The sequence below is a fragment of the Drosophila kikkawai genome, chromosome 2R (genome assembly GCF_030179895.1).
Source record: "Drosophila kikkawai strain 14028-0561.14 chromosome 2R, DkikHiC1v2, whole genome shotgun sequence".
NCBI lineage: Eukaryota > Metazoa > Arthropoda > Insecta > Diptera > Drosophilidae > Drosophila > Drosophila kikkawai.
The window spans coordinates 11,618,775-11,635,918 of NC_091729.1; the positions used below are offsets into that span (position 1 = coordinate 11,618,775).

The 17,144-nt window shown below is 39.4% G+C and overlaps 3 protein-coding genes across 3 annotated transcripts in view; 1 reads left to right on the forward strand and 2 right to left on the reverse strand.

Annotated features, from left to right (window-relative positions):
- dnr1 (defense repressor 1) overlaps nt 1-1,940 on the reverse strand; it is a 27,887-nt gene extending 25,947 nt beyond the window's left edge. The window contains exon 1 of the mRNA XM_017171987.3: nt 979-1,940. Coding sequence (XP_017027476.2) covers nt 979-1,065 — 87 coding nt within the window. The 5' untranslated portion in view covers nt 1,066-1,940. The remainder of the gene's footprint in view (nt 1-978) is intronic.
- An 8,318-nt stretch (nt 1,941-10,258) lies between these two features.
- LOC108078344 (uncharacterized) lies at nt 10,259-11,279 on the forward strand. Its single transcript, XM_017172148.2, has 2 exons — nt 10,259-10,368; nt 10,856-11,279. The coding sequence occupies exons 1-2, from the start codon at nt 10,357-10,359 to the stop codon at nt 11,153-11,155; spliced, it is 312 nt and encodes a 103-aa protein (XP_017027637.1). The 5' UTR covers nt 10,259-10,356; the 3' UTR covers nt 11,156-11,279.
- Nucleotides 11,280-11,321: 42 nt separating this feature from the next.
- LOC108078343 (titin) lies at nt 11,322-16,883 on the reverse strand. Its single transcript, XM_017172147.3, has 7 exons — nt 16,491-16,883; nt 13,738-16,322; nt 13,338-13,684; nt 12,975-13,253; nt 12,538-12,829; nt 12,217-12,386; nt 11,322-12,130 (listed from the first exon to the last, which is right to left on the reverse strand). The coding sequence occupies exons 1-7, from the start codon at nt 16,777-16,779 to the stop codon at nt 11,989-11,991; spliced, it is 4,104 nt and encodes a 1,367-aa protein (XP_017027636.1). The 5' UTR covers nt 16,780-16,883; the 3' UTR covers nt 11,322-11,988.
- Nucleotides 16,884-17,144: the final 261 nt, after the last annotated feature.

Consider the following 17,144-nt stretch of genomic DNA (forward strand, 5'->3'; position numbering starts at 1 on the left):
GGGAACACGATACACGTGTGCCAAAAATTGCGTAAAATATGATAGGGGATCGATAAGCCTGTACAGATTGTGCGGTAATTTCAAGGCAACTACTTGATCGGGACGTGTGGCAAAGGACCGTGTTGTAATATGACCGTGATGATGACTATATCATGAGTTCTACGACCTTAAGGTTGGAACTCTTGATATTCAATAGTCTAGAACTTGCATTCCCTTATAGAGGATTGAGTAACATTGGAGAATGAGATATACTTGTTATTTTTTAATATATAAAAAGGGATTTTTTACCCTTTTGAGAGATGATAACTAGTTGAGATTCGAATTTCCTAATGAGTAATGTTGGTAATTACAAATTTCAGGGAAATGCTTAGCCACAAAATTGTTCAAGGGATAAAAAGTTTCTAAATTTGTATCTATATAAAAAGGACTTTATAAAATTTGGAAATATTTAAACCCATTTAAAGTAGTGCCTGTCCTCTCTTGAAGTATAATCTTCAAAAGTGAATCTCAAGAGAATATATATACATTTGAAGAAAAATATGGTGTAAACTATAATTGATGATCTTTATGGTTTGATATTATAAAGAATGATAAAGAATTAAATGAGATATACGTGAGTTTTATTTTATTTTTTAAGGCTTGGAACGAACTTTAACTCGTAATGGATGGTCTATAAAGTAGTAGACTATTCAAAATATCAAATAACTGTGAAGTGAATACCATGATTTTCAATTTAAAATAGAAAAAAAGGATCTGAAACTTTTTGAACTTGAAGCCTTTGACTTTCGTTGACATTGTGTAAAAGTATTTTACGGAAATGTACCAAGGTGACCAAGAAAATCAGTTCATATTATAGCAACTTATAAACTTCCTAACTTATGGAAGAACATATCTTAAACATTTCCTTCTAAAGAAGAAAGCCATCACATTGCTCTAAACTTAATGTTATGGAAAATTTCCACCTAACCGATAACTCACCTTCTCCAGACACTCCTGACCATTGGCTTTGGGATCCCATTTGACGGCCTGCTGAGTGCCGTTGGGCAGGTTAACAATGCACCACATGATGCTGTTGTTGTTGTTTTTGTTGCTGTGGCTGCCGCTTGATTTGTTGTCTAACAGGTAGAAAAGCTCGGCTCAGCTTTTGTTTAAAACAATTGCATTTGGATTGGCTTCCGGATGGCTGACCGCCCGGCACAAAAGTCCAATTCGCAAAACCAAATACAAATCACAATCAAAATCCAAATACAAAACGGAATTGGAATTGAAAACGAAGCCCGAGCCACAGGTTGGTTGGTAGGCTTTATCGTTATTTATTTTCCTGTTTTCGCGATTCCCGCACCAAATTCAATTAGACGCGCGAATTGTGTTCCAGTCTAGGGCCGCCGATGCCGTTCGTTAGCCAACTTCTCCGCCGGCGTAGCTTTCCGTCTGTTGTTAACTTTGAACGTTGAGCACTGGGCACTGCAGCAGAGTGATTTAAATAAATTTGCACTTTTGGAATTTCGTACACATTTCTTTATTTTTTTTTGTTGTTATAATTTTAACGCGGCAACGAACGCAAAAGCACGCTTTTTACGCTCTTGTTGTTTACTTCTCCGGTCTTTCGTATTAACTTTTGATTGTTGTTGCTACAGTTATATGTATATATTTGTTGATTTCTTTTGCCTTTATTTTTGATTTTTGCTGTTATGTTGTCTGCCTGCTTCAATATGCTCAGCAGGTATATATTTATGTATATATATTGGTTGATTTGTGAAACGCACCGAGTATTTTTGGAAGCTAAGGCAGCCAATTGAATTCCACTGCCGTCCGTTCAAAAATATATCAAAAGTGCCGTTTATAACTTTTCGTAACTAGATTCAAAATATCATTCCGCGATATTTTTCCCGGCGATTTAACGGATATTCTGCTGGTTTTGTTTTTAGATGTGTTTTTAACGCTGCCGAAAATTGAATGAAAATGGAATGAAGCGAGTGCTCTGCTTATATAGACTTTTGCTAGCTGTCGCAGACGCTCTCTTAGTCTCGCTCAATTCTAGTTCGCTTCGGGCAACGTCGGCAGCCGACTTTCTCTTAAGTGTTAGCGCGAAGAGAAACATTTACACTGAGAAAAAATATCCCGGCAGTACATGTCATAAGAAATTTGTCAACATACAGGTTGTTGTTTTTGGTGAATCATTAATGACAGTTCATACAAATTACTAATGAAATTAACATGAGGATGTCCTAGGCTGTCATTAGTAAATAGAAACATTGTTATTGCTTAGGTTTTTTTTTTATCATTTTTCACTTGAAAAATATAATTTAATGCTCGCTGATTTTATTTCTTAATTTGAAATTTTTGTTTTTATTTTCCTTACCTTTAACATTTCACCTTTTTCATCATTTTTATACAATTTAACGGAATTAATTTAAATGTTTTCAATATAATTTCACTATTTTCAATATGAATTTAGTGTTTCATCAGCAATTCATCGCACTTTCATCAATGTCTATTTTAAGGATAGAAAATGAGAGCGCAAGGCAGTCGGTTTAGATACGATTCGGCACTTTGATGAAATGTTGATGATGGAATACAGCGGGAATGTGACAAAAAGGTGAGTAAATATGTGTGGAAAGTAGTTTTATTCTTACGTTTAATTCCTGTAAAATCCCATATAAAAAATGTATATATTAATTTAATTTTAATAAATATTTTTGTACTCGTTTGAATTAAAAATTAATTATTTTTGATTTTATACTTAGATTATTGTGAGTATTCCTACCTAAAGCGACTTTGACTCAGAAACGCTTTGAGTTTTTCCCACTGCAGAACGAGAGTCGGCTTAAGAGTGCCACTCCGCTGGTGTTCACTTAACTCAGTTCTCTCTTTACCTTGCGGGGGCCACCAGAGTTGGAGCCCCAAGAGGCAGCTGTTTCTGCTTGTTTCATTCAACTTCTCTGCCAGCCAGCTGTTGCTGCCATTGTTGTTGTTCTCATACACTCGGCTTTTGTTATCAGATTTTTCTGCTCGCCGCATTGAAAACTGAAATGCAGGTAAATTGCCGAAAGAATGCAGTGAGCGCATGTGCAGATCTCTTTTCTTTCCAGTGCGAATGCAGCTGTTTCTGGTTTTAAGCATCTTCCCCTCTCTTCTGGCTTACTGTTCGCTTCATCTTTATCTTTACTTTTGTTTTTATCCACTAAAGCGACCTGCACAATGCAAAGACTAATGAGCCGTCGCGTTGTCCGCTGGGGAAGTGTAGGGTGGACCTCCGACAAACTATAATTGGAGGATTTATCTCGAGATGTGGTGATAAAAGGATTCGTATCGAATTACATATAATTCTTGTTGTTCTTGTAAAATATACACAAATTTATTGAAATTTATATTATATATCTTTATATTTATTTATTTTGTTACAAGATAAAATATATAATCAATGGATTAAAGGATTGTAACCAAGTAAATAATTAATTAAATGTAAAAAAATTATATTAATTAAATAATAGTGTTTCCCCTTAAATCGTTCTTTTATTTCTTTAAATAAGGAGTTAAATGAAAAAAAAACGTATAAATCGTTCATTGGTTTTTATTCATAATTTACTTAACCCAATCAGTTCACAGGGTACATATTTCATTGATACACACTTATAAACATTTTTTCTTTAAAAATGATAAATATTACTAGGGTCCACCCTATTCAAAAGGACGATCAGGTAAAGCAAAGCCAAAGCGAAGCCTTATTGCGAAATGCACTAAATTTCTTGGCAAAGCTGATGCCAGCCAAACAGACTTACACTTGCATAAGTTGGCACACTATATGCTATTATGTATGGGGTCAGGTGACACAGGTGAGGTGACACAGGTGACACTGAGTGGTAATGGCCAGCTAGGCGGTAGTCACGTTCCCCACAAATCCCCCAATAATAGGGTTTGTGTGGACGACTAGAACTGACCTTGGTTACCAACACCGCCCTACCATATAATGTTGTTGGGCTCCCCGTAATGTGGGTCCGTCCATCAGGGGTTTCGCTACACAAAATCAATATCACTGCAACGCAGGCCATCGGTGGCCATTGGGCATCGGCAATTGACAACGGACAATGATTGAGCGGTCGCAGGGGGGCAGGAGGATAATGGGGAATACTTACTGTCTCTGGCCCGACATCGGAATTGCATTTGTACAACTTCTGCCATAAACTATGCAAATCTGGCGCCTCCTGGGATGGCTACGTCCTGTGTCCGAATCGACAAATGTGGATTGCATATTCTTGCAACCAATTTAATTAGCCGGCTGGCAAAAACATGTTATTCAGCTAAATATGGTTACGAACATTATCAGATTGGAAAGAGTGTGTAAATGAAAGGCCGCCTAATTACCTAGTTACAGATTGGGCAAATAAAGTGGCAAACGGGGTCACAGAATTAAAAGGTACATTTGCAATAATTTAGTTGTTAAGTCCCAACAGTTACAGCTAAGAAATTTTACACATTATTAAAATAATAGTTTAAAATTTGAAATAAAATAATTTTATTAATTTAAAATTTGAAATAAAATAATTTTAATAATTTAAAATTTGAAATATAATTGGGTAAAATTTCGTAGGTGATAATTCTTCATATACCGATTCAGATTCAGTATGCAGATTTATCAACATAATAAAATTAACGTATAAAAAACTTCCCAATTGAAATCAATCCTTTTTTAAGAAAAGTATGTTTTATTTTTTTATTTTGATTTGTCCTAGAAATAATAGACATAATAATATAAAAATATCAATTTTAAGAATACAAATATTTCAGGTCTTCACATTCGTATGAATATGCCTAAAAAGCCCGAGATTAAAAAAAATAATAATAATAGGAAAATTTAAAAAAAAGATTTTAAAATTTTAAGATTTAGAAAAATTGATAAAACATTTTCATATTTATAAATTATATATTCAGATTTATTAAACTAATAAAAACTAAAACAGAAAATCTTTACGAATTTAAACTAATGCTTTTGAGTTAGTTATGGTTTTTTAAACTTTGATTTTTCCATATTATGAGTTTTAAAGTTTCATAAATAAAGCAATTTTGTGTAACCATAAAATTAAAAGGTACATATTGAAGAATATAAATAAATATTAATAAATCAACATATTGTACTAAAATATAATTTCTTATAAATAGTTGTGACAAATTTGTTACCGATTAAACCTTATCGACTGTAATTGGAAATGACTCAAAATATTTTAATAATGGTGTTTTAATTATTTAAAAACTTATCAATTATTCATTACTAAGTTGGTAAATCCAAGAATCCGCTGCTGATTTAAAGCTCCCGGAAAGGATTGGGTAGCCTAACCATAGAAATACAAGCTGTGATGTGTATAAAGAAAAAATGATTATATTTTTAATTCAACTAAAGACATATGTTTAAATCAGAAAAGAAAGAATATATAAATATTGATACTAAATTTAATGTGAAAATTACGTGTACCAAGTGTTATATTATTAAATTGAAACAAGGAAAATAAGATTAAAAAAAAACAATTAAAATAGTATTTAAAGGATGATTAGGGTCTAGGACCGATCCAAATCAAAAAATAATTGTAAAGTATATATGAATTTCATATATTAAAAAATTATTTTTAAAACAAACTTAAAATAATACTATGTAAAATGTATATTTAATTTTACCTATTTTCTATGTACATGTAAAATTACTCAAGTCAAAAGGAAAGAACTTCGAAAATTATATTTATACAAAAACCAACAACTTTGAGCTTTTTTATATGTAAAATCATGTATAAAGTAAAAAATATTTCCATCTTAAGAAAATGTAAAAAAGTAAAAAAAATTTGTAATCCATTAAAAGTTAAATTAATAAATCAAATTAATTATTCAAAGAATAAACATTTTTTAAATGGCACTGAAATAAATCAAAAGGTTTTAGAAAAATTAAATAGAATAAAGATTTTAAAAGGTTACGTAGCTCAAGGCTTGAATTTAAGTGACTAACGCAGATTTAGTTATATTTTAGTAACATTATTAAATGTAAAACTAAAAACAAATTAAAGATAAGGAAATAAAATAGACCTAGTCACGTTCTAAAATCAAAATACTTGTTAAGATAAGCTAAAAGTCATGTTTATAGATCAATTATGGATCAATTATCAAATGACTTTAATGACACCGCCCCCTAACGATAACGTTTTTGTGTCAGAACTAATTTTATATCCTTCTGCGATCGATGGCACACTTCTGCCTCATGGCAAGCAGGGATCCATAGAAGCGATCAAGATTATGGTGAAGGCGGACTTTGGGGCCGAGATCATTCGCAGACTGTGTGGGTGGCTGGTGGGTGGCAAGGAGGGCATGATTTATGGGGCTGGCCAAGGTGATTACTATATAATTCGGCTGATGACATTACTCACTGCTCGCGCCCATCTAGGACGGAGACAAACAAACCCGGAGCGGTGGGTGACCTCTCACCGATAAGAGGGACCGAGAGACCGAGAGTCGCTTTGTAAACAATCAAAGCTGTATTTATAGCCGCCGATCGGGAATCTTTAGCCTATCTACCCATTCCATCTGGCAGCACTATAAATACATAGGAAGAACCCCTCGTGTGGGGGAGTGGGCGCCCACTTGGCAACAGGAACCTCTTGGGGCATCGCTAGTCCGATATGAATGACTCTTCAGAAATAAAATCCCAGAGTAAGTCTGGTGATGATTTATGCTCCTCCCAGATTCGTGTCGATCTGATTACTTCGGTCGTCTGGCGAAATACTATATGGGGCGGCGGGTAACGTGCTTCCCTGTCCGTTCGATTGGACTAATTAACTGAAAAACGAATGAAATCAACACACCATTTATGCCCGATGGCTGATTGCCATAATCTTCGGCTCCAAAGTTCATTGTCTGGGCCAAGGAATTGTTTATTATTATTATGCTTTCTTTTATTTTTTTTTTTTCTATAGCAAAACGTCGAAAGTGAAGTAGCATTTAACGGATACTAAAGTCTAGGCATGAATCAGGCCTCTTCTACTTGGAAATAAACAAATGTTTAACTGAAATAAATACGTTTCAATAAAATTGCAATACTTGAAATGTTATCAATTGCAATTCAGATGTGATGTGATCAATCTAATCAGCAATTTGCATTGTTTGTTTGCTCAGTATATTTTAAACTAGGTCTTCAAATATAGACATCGGTAATCATCGAAGCTTTACCAGGGACTAAGGTCGTTGATTTCCTGGACTCCTTTTCACTATATATAGAGCTTCACTACAAATTTATGAAAGTAAATAACTGCATCATAGTTTACCGGAAATTCCCTGTCTCTTACGATTAGTTGTGAATGGATTATAATTAAGATTGGGTGAAAAGGTTAATCGAATTATTTGTTATTCACAATCAATCGTGTGTTATCAAAGGATCAAGGTTGTGTTAAAGGCTGAGTAAAATTGAACTTTAAGCGTTTATTAGGTTTATATTATTTATAAAGCCCCCACCAAGTAAATCACACTTGAAACAAAGTAATTAATTAAAAAAATCCTCAAAACCTGACTTGGAAAATACAAACAACTCAGGGAAAATCTTTAAAATCAAGACCTTCAATAATATTACATAACCCTTAGACTTGTCACTGAAAGTGCACAAAAATAAACCAATTAAAAGTTTCCACAACCCTGTTTTATTTAGGGGAATAACCGCTGTCGATTCCAAGAATTTGATATGCAATTACAAGCAATGCTCGAGAGGCATTAATTAGTATTTCTCGCAGGGAATAAATATGAATGCATTCAAGTGTATCTCTGGTGAAGTCATACGCTGCATGCGTGGAAATTAACCTGAGGTCCCGGAATTCCCGGCTATTTCGCATTATTGCCGGAAGTAAACACTGGCCGAGACATTGCACAATGAAATTGCGTAGCTAGGGTCCAGCATGATCGCTTGTAATCAGTTGGGCGCCCATGAAATACCATTATCAGCAACATGATGTTTCACTAATTGTCAGTGTCTACGCAACATTTTATGTGCCAGTATACCCTGTCATGCATATGTACATACATACATATATTATTTCGATCGTCATAGGAATCCGAGTATAATGCAGTGCGCTTGCCGTGGAGCTCAGAATGTTCTCGGTAAACAAGCGGCGCCTGTCTCACAAATGCCATAGTGCTTCCTATTGCATAGACAGATTTATTCTGTTAAGTCGATCCTTAAATTTTATATTACATTTTAATTTTTATATTAATAACTTATTATATTTTAGTAAAGTTTACAATTTCCATTCAACAAAAGTAAAACGTTAAAATTTACCTGAAACTCAACAGTTTCTTTTTCAGACATTAATTTATTTTAATATTAATTTTTTAATCATTTTTCACCAAAGTTTACAATTTTCATTCAACAAAAGTAATCTGAAAAATCAAAAACTACCTGAAACTCAACAGGTTCTTATCCAGACATTAGTTTATTTCGCAATGTACTCGGACTTTTTCATCAGCCTTTACTTCCTCGACAATGATTGGCATGCCAATAGGTTATCTTTGTTGTGATACTAGTATCAATGAATTTTTTAATTAAAATATATTATTGCATACTTTTTTGAAATTCTTTTATTGTTTTGAAATCTTTACTAAAATTGTTTGCTAAATTATCTAAAATTCTATAAAAACTGTTATGTATCAAGAACTTTCTCAATAACAAAGTGATCTTACACTTGGATCATAAATTAAGAAATAAGAACTTTTAGCTAATCAGAAAATATCTGGTCTTTGAATTTATTTTAAAAAAGAGGCTCAAAATAATACTACCAAATATTACATAGAATAATTTACATAAAAGTAACTGAAGTTGGCCCTTATATATTTTATTGCATACTTCTCAGCACCTCATTAAGGGATTTCAAAAACCGAACTAGTCATCATGGGATACTAGTTAGGAGCGACACCATCCTCAGGACCTCCCAGACCGGGTCTTGACTTAACACATCAGATATAACATGAAAGCATTTTAAATTATGTAAGCATAAATTTACTTAATACACCTTCCTAATGCAACTATGGAAACATTATAAACTTAAATTTATTTCCTATTAGGTTAAGTTACCAAAAGTTTAAGGAAACAGTACACTAATCTTAGTAAAAACTTTATTATTTTTAAAACCCACAAAAAAAAGCCGAGTGATTTCTGAAGCACCTCTGAATATTCCATTTTTAATTAATAATTCTTAAATCTTTGCTCAATTTGACATTTGCTATTTTTTTATTGATTGCTATTAATCTTTGACAACCCAATTATTTTAATTATAAATAAAATAAATAAAAAAATATATTAATTTCCAAATAAACTCAAGGTAATTCGTTCTGTACCGGGTGTCAAATTAGATTTAAAGCTATTTACTTTCAGAGCTATTTACTTGTCTGCGCCTAAAAAAGCGGATTAAACTGGCAATTTTAGCATTTTGGCAATTTAATCGAAATACACTTTAATACATAAGTTAAATGCGAAATCGAACCTGGAATGGTGAAATTAAATAAATAAATAAGTAAATAAATTATATACTTATATTTGAAACAAATTATTAAATTTATAGTTATTAAACAAACCCTTCAGGTTGTGGATATATACTGATTTTTCGAAAATAGGTGAATAAATCATTATAAGGTAACATTTTTCGTTCTCAAAATCCTGTAAATTATGATTAAATCTTAATCTTAACTTAATTTATAAGAGCGGAATATGAGCCGTATATTTCTTAAATTATTTTAAAATCACTTTTATTTATTGAAAGGCAAATGGAAATTCCATAAATCAGTTATTTTGATGTCATTTTCTAAGCTCTCTATCACTAGAAGGTCGATTGGTTTTTCCTGAATTCCTAAGGTGTTCCCCAGTTAGTTGATAGATAATTGGTAAAGCACAAACTTCAAACCCTAATTGATTTGAACTCGATTATAATTCCCCATGTAAACTTTGCCTATGATAACTGATATGTGTTGCAGAGTCATGCTTAAGCTTCCTGCCAAAAAGTGTGTGTTATACGACGATCGCCGAAGCACATTGTAAATTCCGATCGATCTGATTACTTGAGTGGGCAAAGCCCTGGCATATCTTGCCCTCTCCTCCGCGCGATATAGTGGTAGTACCTGGTATCTCGCCTATCAACCATTATGTGTCACGAATGCTGCACGATCTCGGCACGATCTGTGCGTTGGCTTCGGGTCCCAAGTATAAAAAGTAATGCTCGAGCGCCGCCTGCTCCCAGTTGCGCGAAGCTCGGCTATAGCGAATAGCACTTGGAGGAGAGTTTTATATATACATAAATATTAGTCGCGGAGTGGAGAAAGTATTAGTGTTAACACAACAGAATGGCTCAGAAAGTAAGCACTCTTCGATTTCTACCCCTGAATTTAATTGTTTGAAGACAAAGTCCAGAAAATACACCCACCCCAGTGATAAAGACAGGCTAATCGCTAATCAATGTTCGAAATAAACCTTAGTACTCACTCGCACAATTACACTCCACAATGATTTATGGCGGGGGCCAAGCCCCGGGCCCTCGTGAAGTGAATGGAACTAATAAATCGAAACTGTTTACGAAAGTGTATCAGATTTATTTAAACTAATAAATGTTCCTCGAAATATGCGAAACTGTGTCAATGCCCCCCCGTGCGTCTGTCTGATCTGATTAAACTATAAGCGTTGTCCTTTTGTTCATATAAAGTCCAAAGACATGGCTCTGCACTCCATCAAACTCGTTTGATCTGGCTCAGGATGCCGTGCGTTGAGCTAGAACCGGACAAAAGCGCATCCCCGTCAATTGGGCAGTCGAAAATTCAATTAACCGAATAATTCAACTTTCGACAGATCTTCTGCAATATATTAGTGGCGAGCCTGCTGCTACTGCTGCCGCTCAGTGCCGATGCCCGACCCTCGACGTCGGGAGTGGAGCAGCCGCCGCCGGTGGATCCCAGCGAATACCATGGCAACCTGTCGGCGGAGACCATACGGAAGGTGCAGCAGTGCGAGAAGGATATACCCACCATGGAGCTGTGCATGCGCTGTGCCAAGGTGACCAAGTCGGATATCGTCTATCCAATTTGCTGCAGCAACGACGATGGCATAAAGGACTGGTGCAGGGAGTACGTGTTCTTCGGCATCGAATAGAAAGGACCTACTTTCATCGAAAAATTAAATTATTTCGCACTCCTGCGCAATGGATTGGCTGTGATAACCTACTGTATTTATTTTAAATTATGTATCTAGGAATAAACAAGGCTAAATTAGCGTATTTGTTGTCTTACCCTTTCCCCCCAAAAAGAAACGCCTTCACTTCATTTTAAATGTATCTCTTTTATTTATTTCTCATTGTTTTTTTGCGAATTTTTTGTAGTAAATTCATTTTGTTTTGGCTTTTTAGAAAACTTTATAATAATTACAAATATAATGGCTATTTGAAATTGATTTCGAAATGAAAAGTAAATGTTGGCTACTAGTACTCAGTTAGCAATCAAAAATGTTTAATTTAAAGCAAATCTTTTCTAGCTGTACACCCTTCTTTGGGCACTCTTTCATATGGCGAGTTGAGGAGTAGATTATATAAAAAAACATAAGAAAAACGAAAAAGGTAAAGATAATGCACATCCGAACATCATCGCCGTTTCGTCGGCGTCGACGAACATTGAACTTGCACTACGCGAGATATACTCTATATAAATGTACATAACAAACAAGGTACAACCAAGTAACGATCGATTGTGTTTCTTTGTTCTTTTCTTTTTTTTTTTGGGTTTTGCACTCGATGCGACGGCTGCTACTGCTGCTCTTCTTCACATGCTTGGCATTTGATTTGTTTTTCTTTTTTTTTTGTGTTTAAAGTTGACTGAAAGCAACATTTAAATATTAAGTCGCGTGAAGAGTTCAACTTACCAGAATTCAAGCACGCTAATAAATATCTTTTTGGTTACTTTTTAGTGATTTTAGTGTGAGTTTTTCTTTTGTTAGTGAATGGGAGAGAGGTTTGTTGTCTTTGGCAGCTCGCTGGGAGCATCGGGACGAGCTAAATGCAGGTAGGAGCAGTCCGCATCCTCGCAGCGACCCATCAGATCGAACGGACAGATGGTGGCATGGACATCCAGGTGACTGGGAGCAAGAGAGAAAGGAAAAAAGAGAAACCCAAGCAAATACATTTCTCCAAGCAGGCAGAGGTCGCTAGATGCCTAACTCACCTGTTGTAGTTCCGCGGCATGGGCGTTTGGTAAGCCGGAAGGTAGTGGCTACTAGCTGACCTCGGCTCTGGCTCAGTGTTCTCCTCGCACAGCGTCCGCATTGTGCTTATCGTATAGGGCCCTGGCGAGTCCTGCTTGGGAGCTTCTATCGCCTCGTCCTGCGCCTGATTCTGAAAATAAACTCAACCGTTTCATTAGTGCGGGCTTTTAGCACAATTCTCGATGTCTAACACCCCATAGAGGGATGCTAGTCGCGTTGAATGAAGTTCTTAGCAATAGGTTTGATTTTGAAGCAATTTCTACAAATGGAAATCCACGCACATCTGGAGTCTCCACCGCCGTCGGTTCTGGTTCAGGTTGGCCTTCCTTCTCCGTTTCTACAATAGCTGGAACTGCCGTTTCGCTGGGACTGGACGTCTCCTTCAGTTCGATTGGCTGCTCGGCTGGAATATCCTCTCGTTCTACCCCATTTTCAATCACAGTTTTTGGTTCCTTCTCCACTTCAGTCAGTTTGTTCAGGTCGTCGTACTTCACAATGGAATTGTAGAGACGTATCTCCTTGGTGAGTTGCTTGGACTTGAGGCTGATATCCTCCTTGCCATCGTCGCGTAACCTGCAAGAGAATCAAACCTATAATCGCATAGAACACGCCCAGCTGCCGCTTTGCTTTTGATTTGGTTTTCTGCCAGTCGCTCTGTTCCAGCTTTCCCACGCCGTTCTGGTTGGTCGTTGTGGTTGATGATTGCTGATGTTAGTACCTGTAGTCATCGCCCCTTAATCCTCGGCCCAGGTCCAGGGCCGCTGCTCGGAGCTTGTGTCGTTTCTGTTTCAGTGATATGATGATCTCATGGCTGGCTTGAATCTCCGGCTGAATTCGCGACAGCTTCAGTTCCTCCTGTCGGGCAGCCTGCTTCACGGACTGCATTTCGGCATAGAGCTCATTGAGGCGCTGCGAACAGCGCAGGCGTATAATCTTGGACTTTTTGGCCTCCTCGACCATTTGCAGAGACTTGTCCAGATTGGTTATCATGCTGGAGCTGCCAAAAGGAACCCAAAAATCACAGTTAAGTAGAATAAGTTAAGAATAGATGCTTAATTAATTGCTCCCTCCCGTTACTTACCCGATCTTGGCAAAGGAGTTCTCAAAGGCCTTCAGCCGACTCTCCCTGGGCGGTTGGCTTTGCTTTGTCTTTTGGTTGCTAGCTTTGGTTGACGCTGTCTTGGCCTGAGGCTTTCCTGGCGTCATAGTTGCCTTACTGCTGGTGGAAGTAGGCACTAAGGCTGCTTTGGCTGGCTGATGAAAGCCGTTCTTGGCGGGCATAGGCTTCTCCGCAGCGGACCCTTTACTTGCTGCTACCGGAGGAGATGCTGTTTTCGCTGTCAGATTCTTTTTCTTTTCCAGCAATCGCATTCGCTCTACCAATCGAAGATACTCCTTCTGCGACGCCACTGGCAAATGCCGCACAGCCTGTTAAAATTAGGTGAGAGATGGTCATTGTTTACGTTAGAGCCAACACTTACCACGGGCGTAGTCTTTGTCTGCTGCATCATCTTGGGAGTAGTAACTGCAGGCTGTTGTTTTCCGTTCACCTTGGGGTTCTCGGGCACCTTCTCTGGAGCAGCTGTCGTCGTCGTCGCTGCCTCCGCCGAATCGCCACTTGCTGGTGCCTTTGATCTCGCCTGCCTTAGGAAGTCATCAATCTTTTTCTCAAAGTACTCATTGATCAAGGTTCGCCTGAGGTTGCCATTATCGCTAGGCGCCGTATCCGCAATCTCTGATATGGGAGTATTTGATCTGGTGGTGGAACCACTGGGACTGCCACCCATGGTCAAGCTCAGAGGACTGGCAATGTCCGCGTAACTGGCATAGGAGGAGCACAATCCCAGGTCCAAGTCATCATCGCTGGCAGCTGACTCCTCCCCCAGACTGATGACCAACTTGTTCACCTTGATGCTGGCCGGATCCATGGTGGTAATAAGGCGTGTGCTAGATGAGATCCCATTTTTACGATGCAGCGGAGCGCTGGGCTCCTTGATCATTAATGTCGTTGGACGTTTGACGCTTAAACCCGAGGCGGATGCCTCGTCCATTGGCAGTTTTCGCTTGGTCGTTGTCATCTTGTTGATCACCTTGTTGGGCTTAACGATTTTAATGATCTTGGTGGACGGTGATGAAGTGGGCTGCGTGGCCTGGATGGATTTTTGGGTGGCAACAACTGGCGGCTGTGGAGTTTCTGCAACTTCCATTGAGATTGGAGAAGCAGTTTCCGTAATACTTGGCTCAGCAATCCTTTCCTCAGCTGTTTGTTCTGTAAGCTCTTTGTCAACCGTCTGCTGATTTTGTGGAAGTTCTTCATCTAGGTCTTTTTCATCACCTTTTGGCTCAATGATGTCTTCTCCTTCTTCAACTGGTTGCTGATCCTCTAAAGCTTCTTCATCTTTAATAGGCTGGAAGCGCCTTACTGCATTCTTAAGGATCAGCGGACTGGTCGCTGATCTTGATTGCGGATGGCTTATACGCTTTTTGGTGGCAATGCTAGAAAGGAGCAGTGAACGCAACTCTTCCGGATCATCAGAGTCGCTGGCCGAGTGTGGTTCTTCATTGACTTGAGCTGCAGGAGGAGGAACAGAATAGGTAACAGGCGGCAGGGAAGGCTCTGCAGGTGGCGGAGGCGGCGGCAGTGGGGGTTTGTTTGGCCGTAAGTTGGACAAAAGCATGGCTCGCAAGGCACCGGCCTCGTCATCACTCGTGTCCGCTTGATATTTGTCGAGACTCTTGCTGCGCGTCTGCGAATTGTCCATGGTAACGGACTGCATGTCCGTGACGGAACTGTGGTTGGAATGCTGATCAACCAAATGCATGGCGTCCCGGGCATCCTCATCCTCCAGGTGCATATGTGGAATGTGAAACGGTGGCGGTGGTGGTGGCACCTCGTCGTCCGTGAAAATTTCAAGCGCTCTCCCCTTACAAAATTCCGCTTTGATGTCTTCCTCCTCATCCTCCTCGTCTATCACAATGGGCATGGAAACGGGCGGCAGGGAGTTGGGCATGAAGCAGCGCCAACTACCGCCTGCGTGATCCATTGAGTTCCAGTTGTTGGACCACGCATCCCAGGCATTGTGCTGATCATCGCTGTCCGTCTCGGCCAACTCCATGTCCACTGGCTTCGTGTCCACAGCATCGTCTATCAGGAATCTTGGGGGACTTGGTATGCGCTCTGGCGACGCGGCTGGACTGATCTCCATTAGGTCGTCGATGTCATCGTCATTGGAGACGGGATGCACGCGATTGATCATATCGGTGGGTGAGTAGGCTCGCTCCGCATCCCGTTTCTTGCGTGCCTGATGCTTCCTGAGAATGGCTGATTTCAGGGCTATCAGTCGCAGCCTCAGCTCAGCAGGATCTTCAGGCTGCTGTTCCTGCTGCTGCTGGTGGGGATTTGGTTCGGGCTCATCCTCCTCGGCGTCGGCGTCGGAGAGTACCTGCAACGGTGGCAGCAGCTCAATGTTGTTCTCCCGAGGGTATTCCTTTCTGTACTTCGGACTGGGTGACTTGCGCAAACGGTTTTGTCGCTCTAGTCGCTCCTTTAAACTATTTTTGTACTGGCCCAGCTCCTCCTGCCGCTCCTCTAGAGCCAGGGCCACGCGCAGCTTGTGCCGACTAAGCTTGAGCCTCTGCAGGTCCGCCACCTCGTCGTCCTCGCTGTCAATGTTCACATCACAGTCGTCGTCGGTGGCACTGTCCAGGGATTCAAGCAAAATGCCCTCCTGATGGTGTGCCGGCGAGTTCCCGTAGTGCTGCTGCTGGTGAAAGTGACGTTGCTGGTGATGGTTATATCCCTGCCGGCGACGATGCAGAGGCGGCGGCGAAGGCGACAGCTGCTTGTGTTTGGTGCGCCTGCTTAGGGGATTCCGACGATAGTCTTCATCTACAATCGATCTCCGATGATGAGTCTTGTCAGCTTGGTCCAGGCGACGTATCTTGTGCCTGCGATGCTTGCGCTGCTCCAGGAACTCGTTATCCGACTGGCTGGACACATCCGACAACACGTAAATGGTCGGCTTGTGCTGGTACCGAAAATCACGCTCCACGGGCTTTGAGTAATCTGAAAGGACACAAAGTTTATTTTCAAGGGCTGGAGAAATGATTGACTGATCGAGCAAGTACGATTGAATAACACGCAATATATTTCAAGTTCAACCCCAGGAGAAGCCCTATCAACTCGAACACACACACGCACACATGTGCATACATGTCACTACATGTTGCTTACTGTACTGATTCGCCAAATTGGCGGACAACATATCCATGCGCTCCACATCCTTGTTGTTCTCTTCCAGCTGCTGGATGCGGGCGCGCAGCTTGAACTCCTCGTCCTCCGACGAGATTATCATCTCAAAGTCATCCACAATCTCGCCCTCTTCGCGATCGTCCTCTTCTACCCCGCCTTGGCCTTGGCCACCAGGGGGCCCATCCATGAGTCTGGGCGGATCCTTTGTCTGCGGCGTCTGCGGCGTCTGCTGCCTCGCTTCCATTGGCATGGCGGCAGTGCAGACAACCATTTTTGGTTTGCGAATTCAGCACTTTTAGCTTTTTCTTTCTCTTCGGAATTCACTGATACTTATGCATAAAATGGCCACTGTGGCCGAACAGGTAGCAGATGAAAAAACCAGATGGCGTCGAAAACTGCACGGATAATGCGAGCAAGCCAGCCTGGTCACACTTTTTTGCAGACCTGTCAAAACATCGATAGGTTTTGTTATTTATTTTTATAAATAATTTTATATGTGTTATGCAAATTTGATTGATAAATCTTTTTGTCTCAATGTTTCCTTGACACTCCAATAATTACCATATTTTTAACTTCAAAATCATCCAACTATCGGCAATACCGAGCACCAATCGATGGCGCCGCCAACCACGTTGT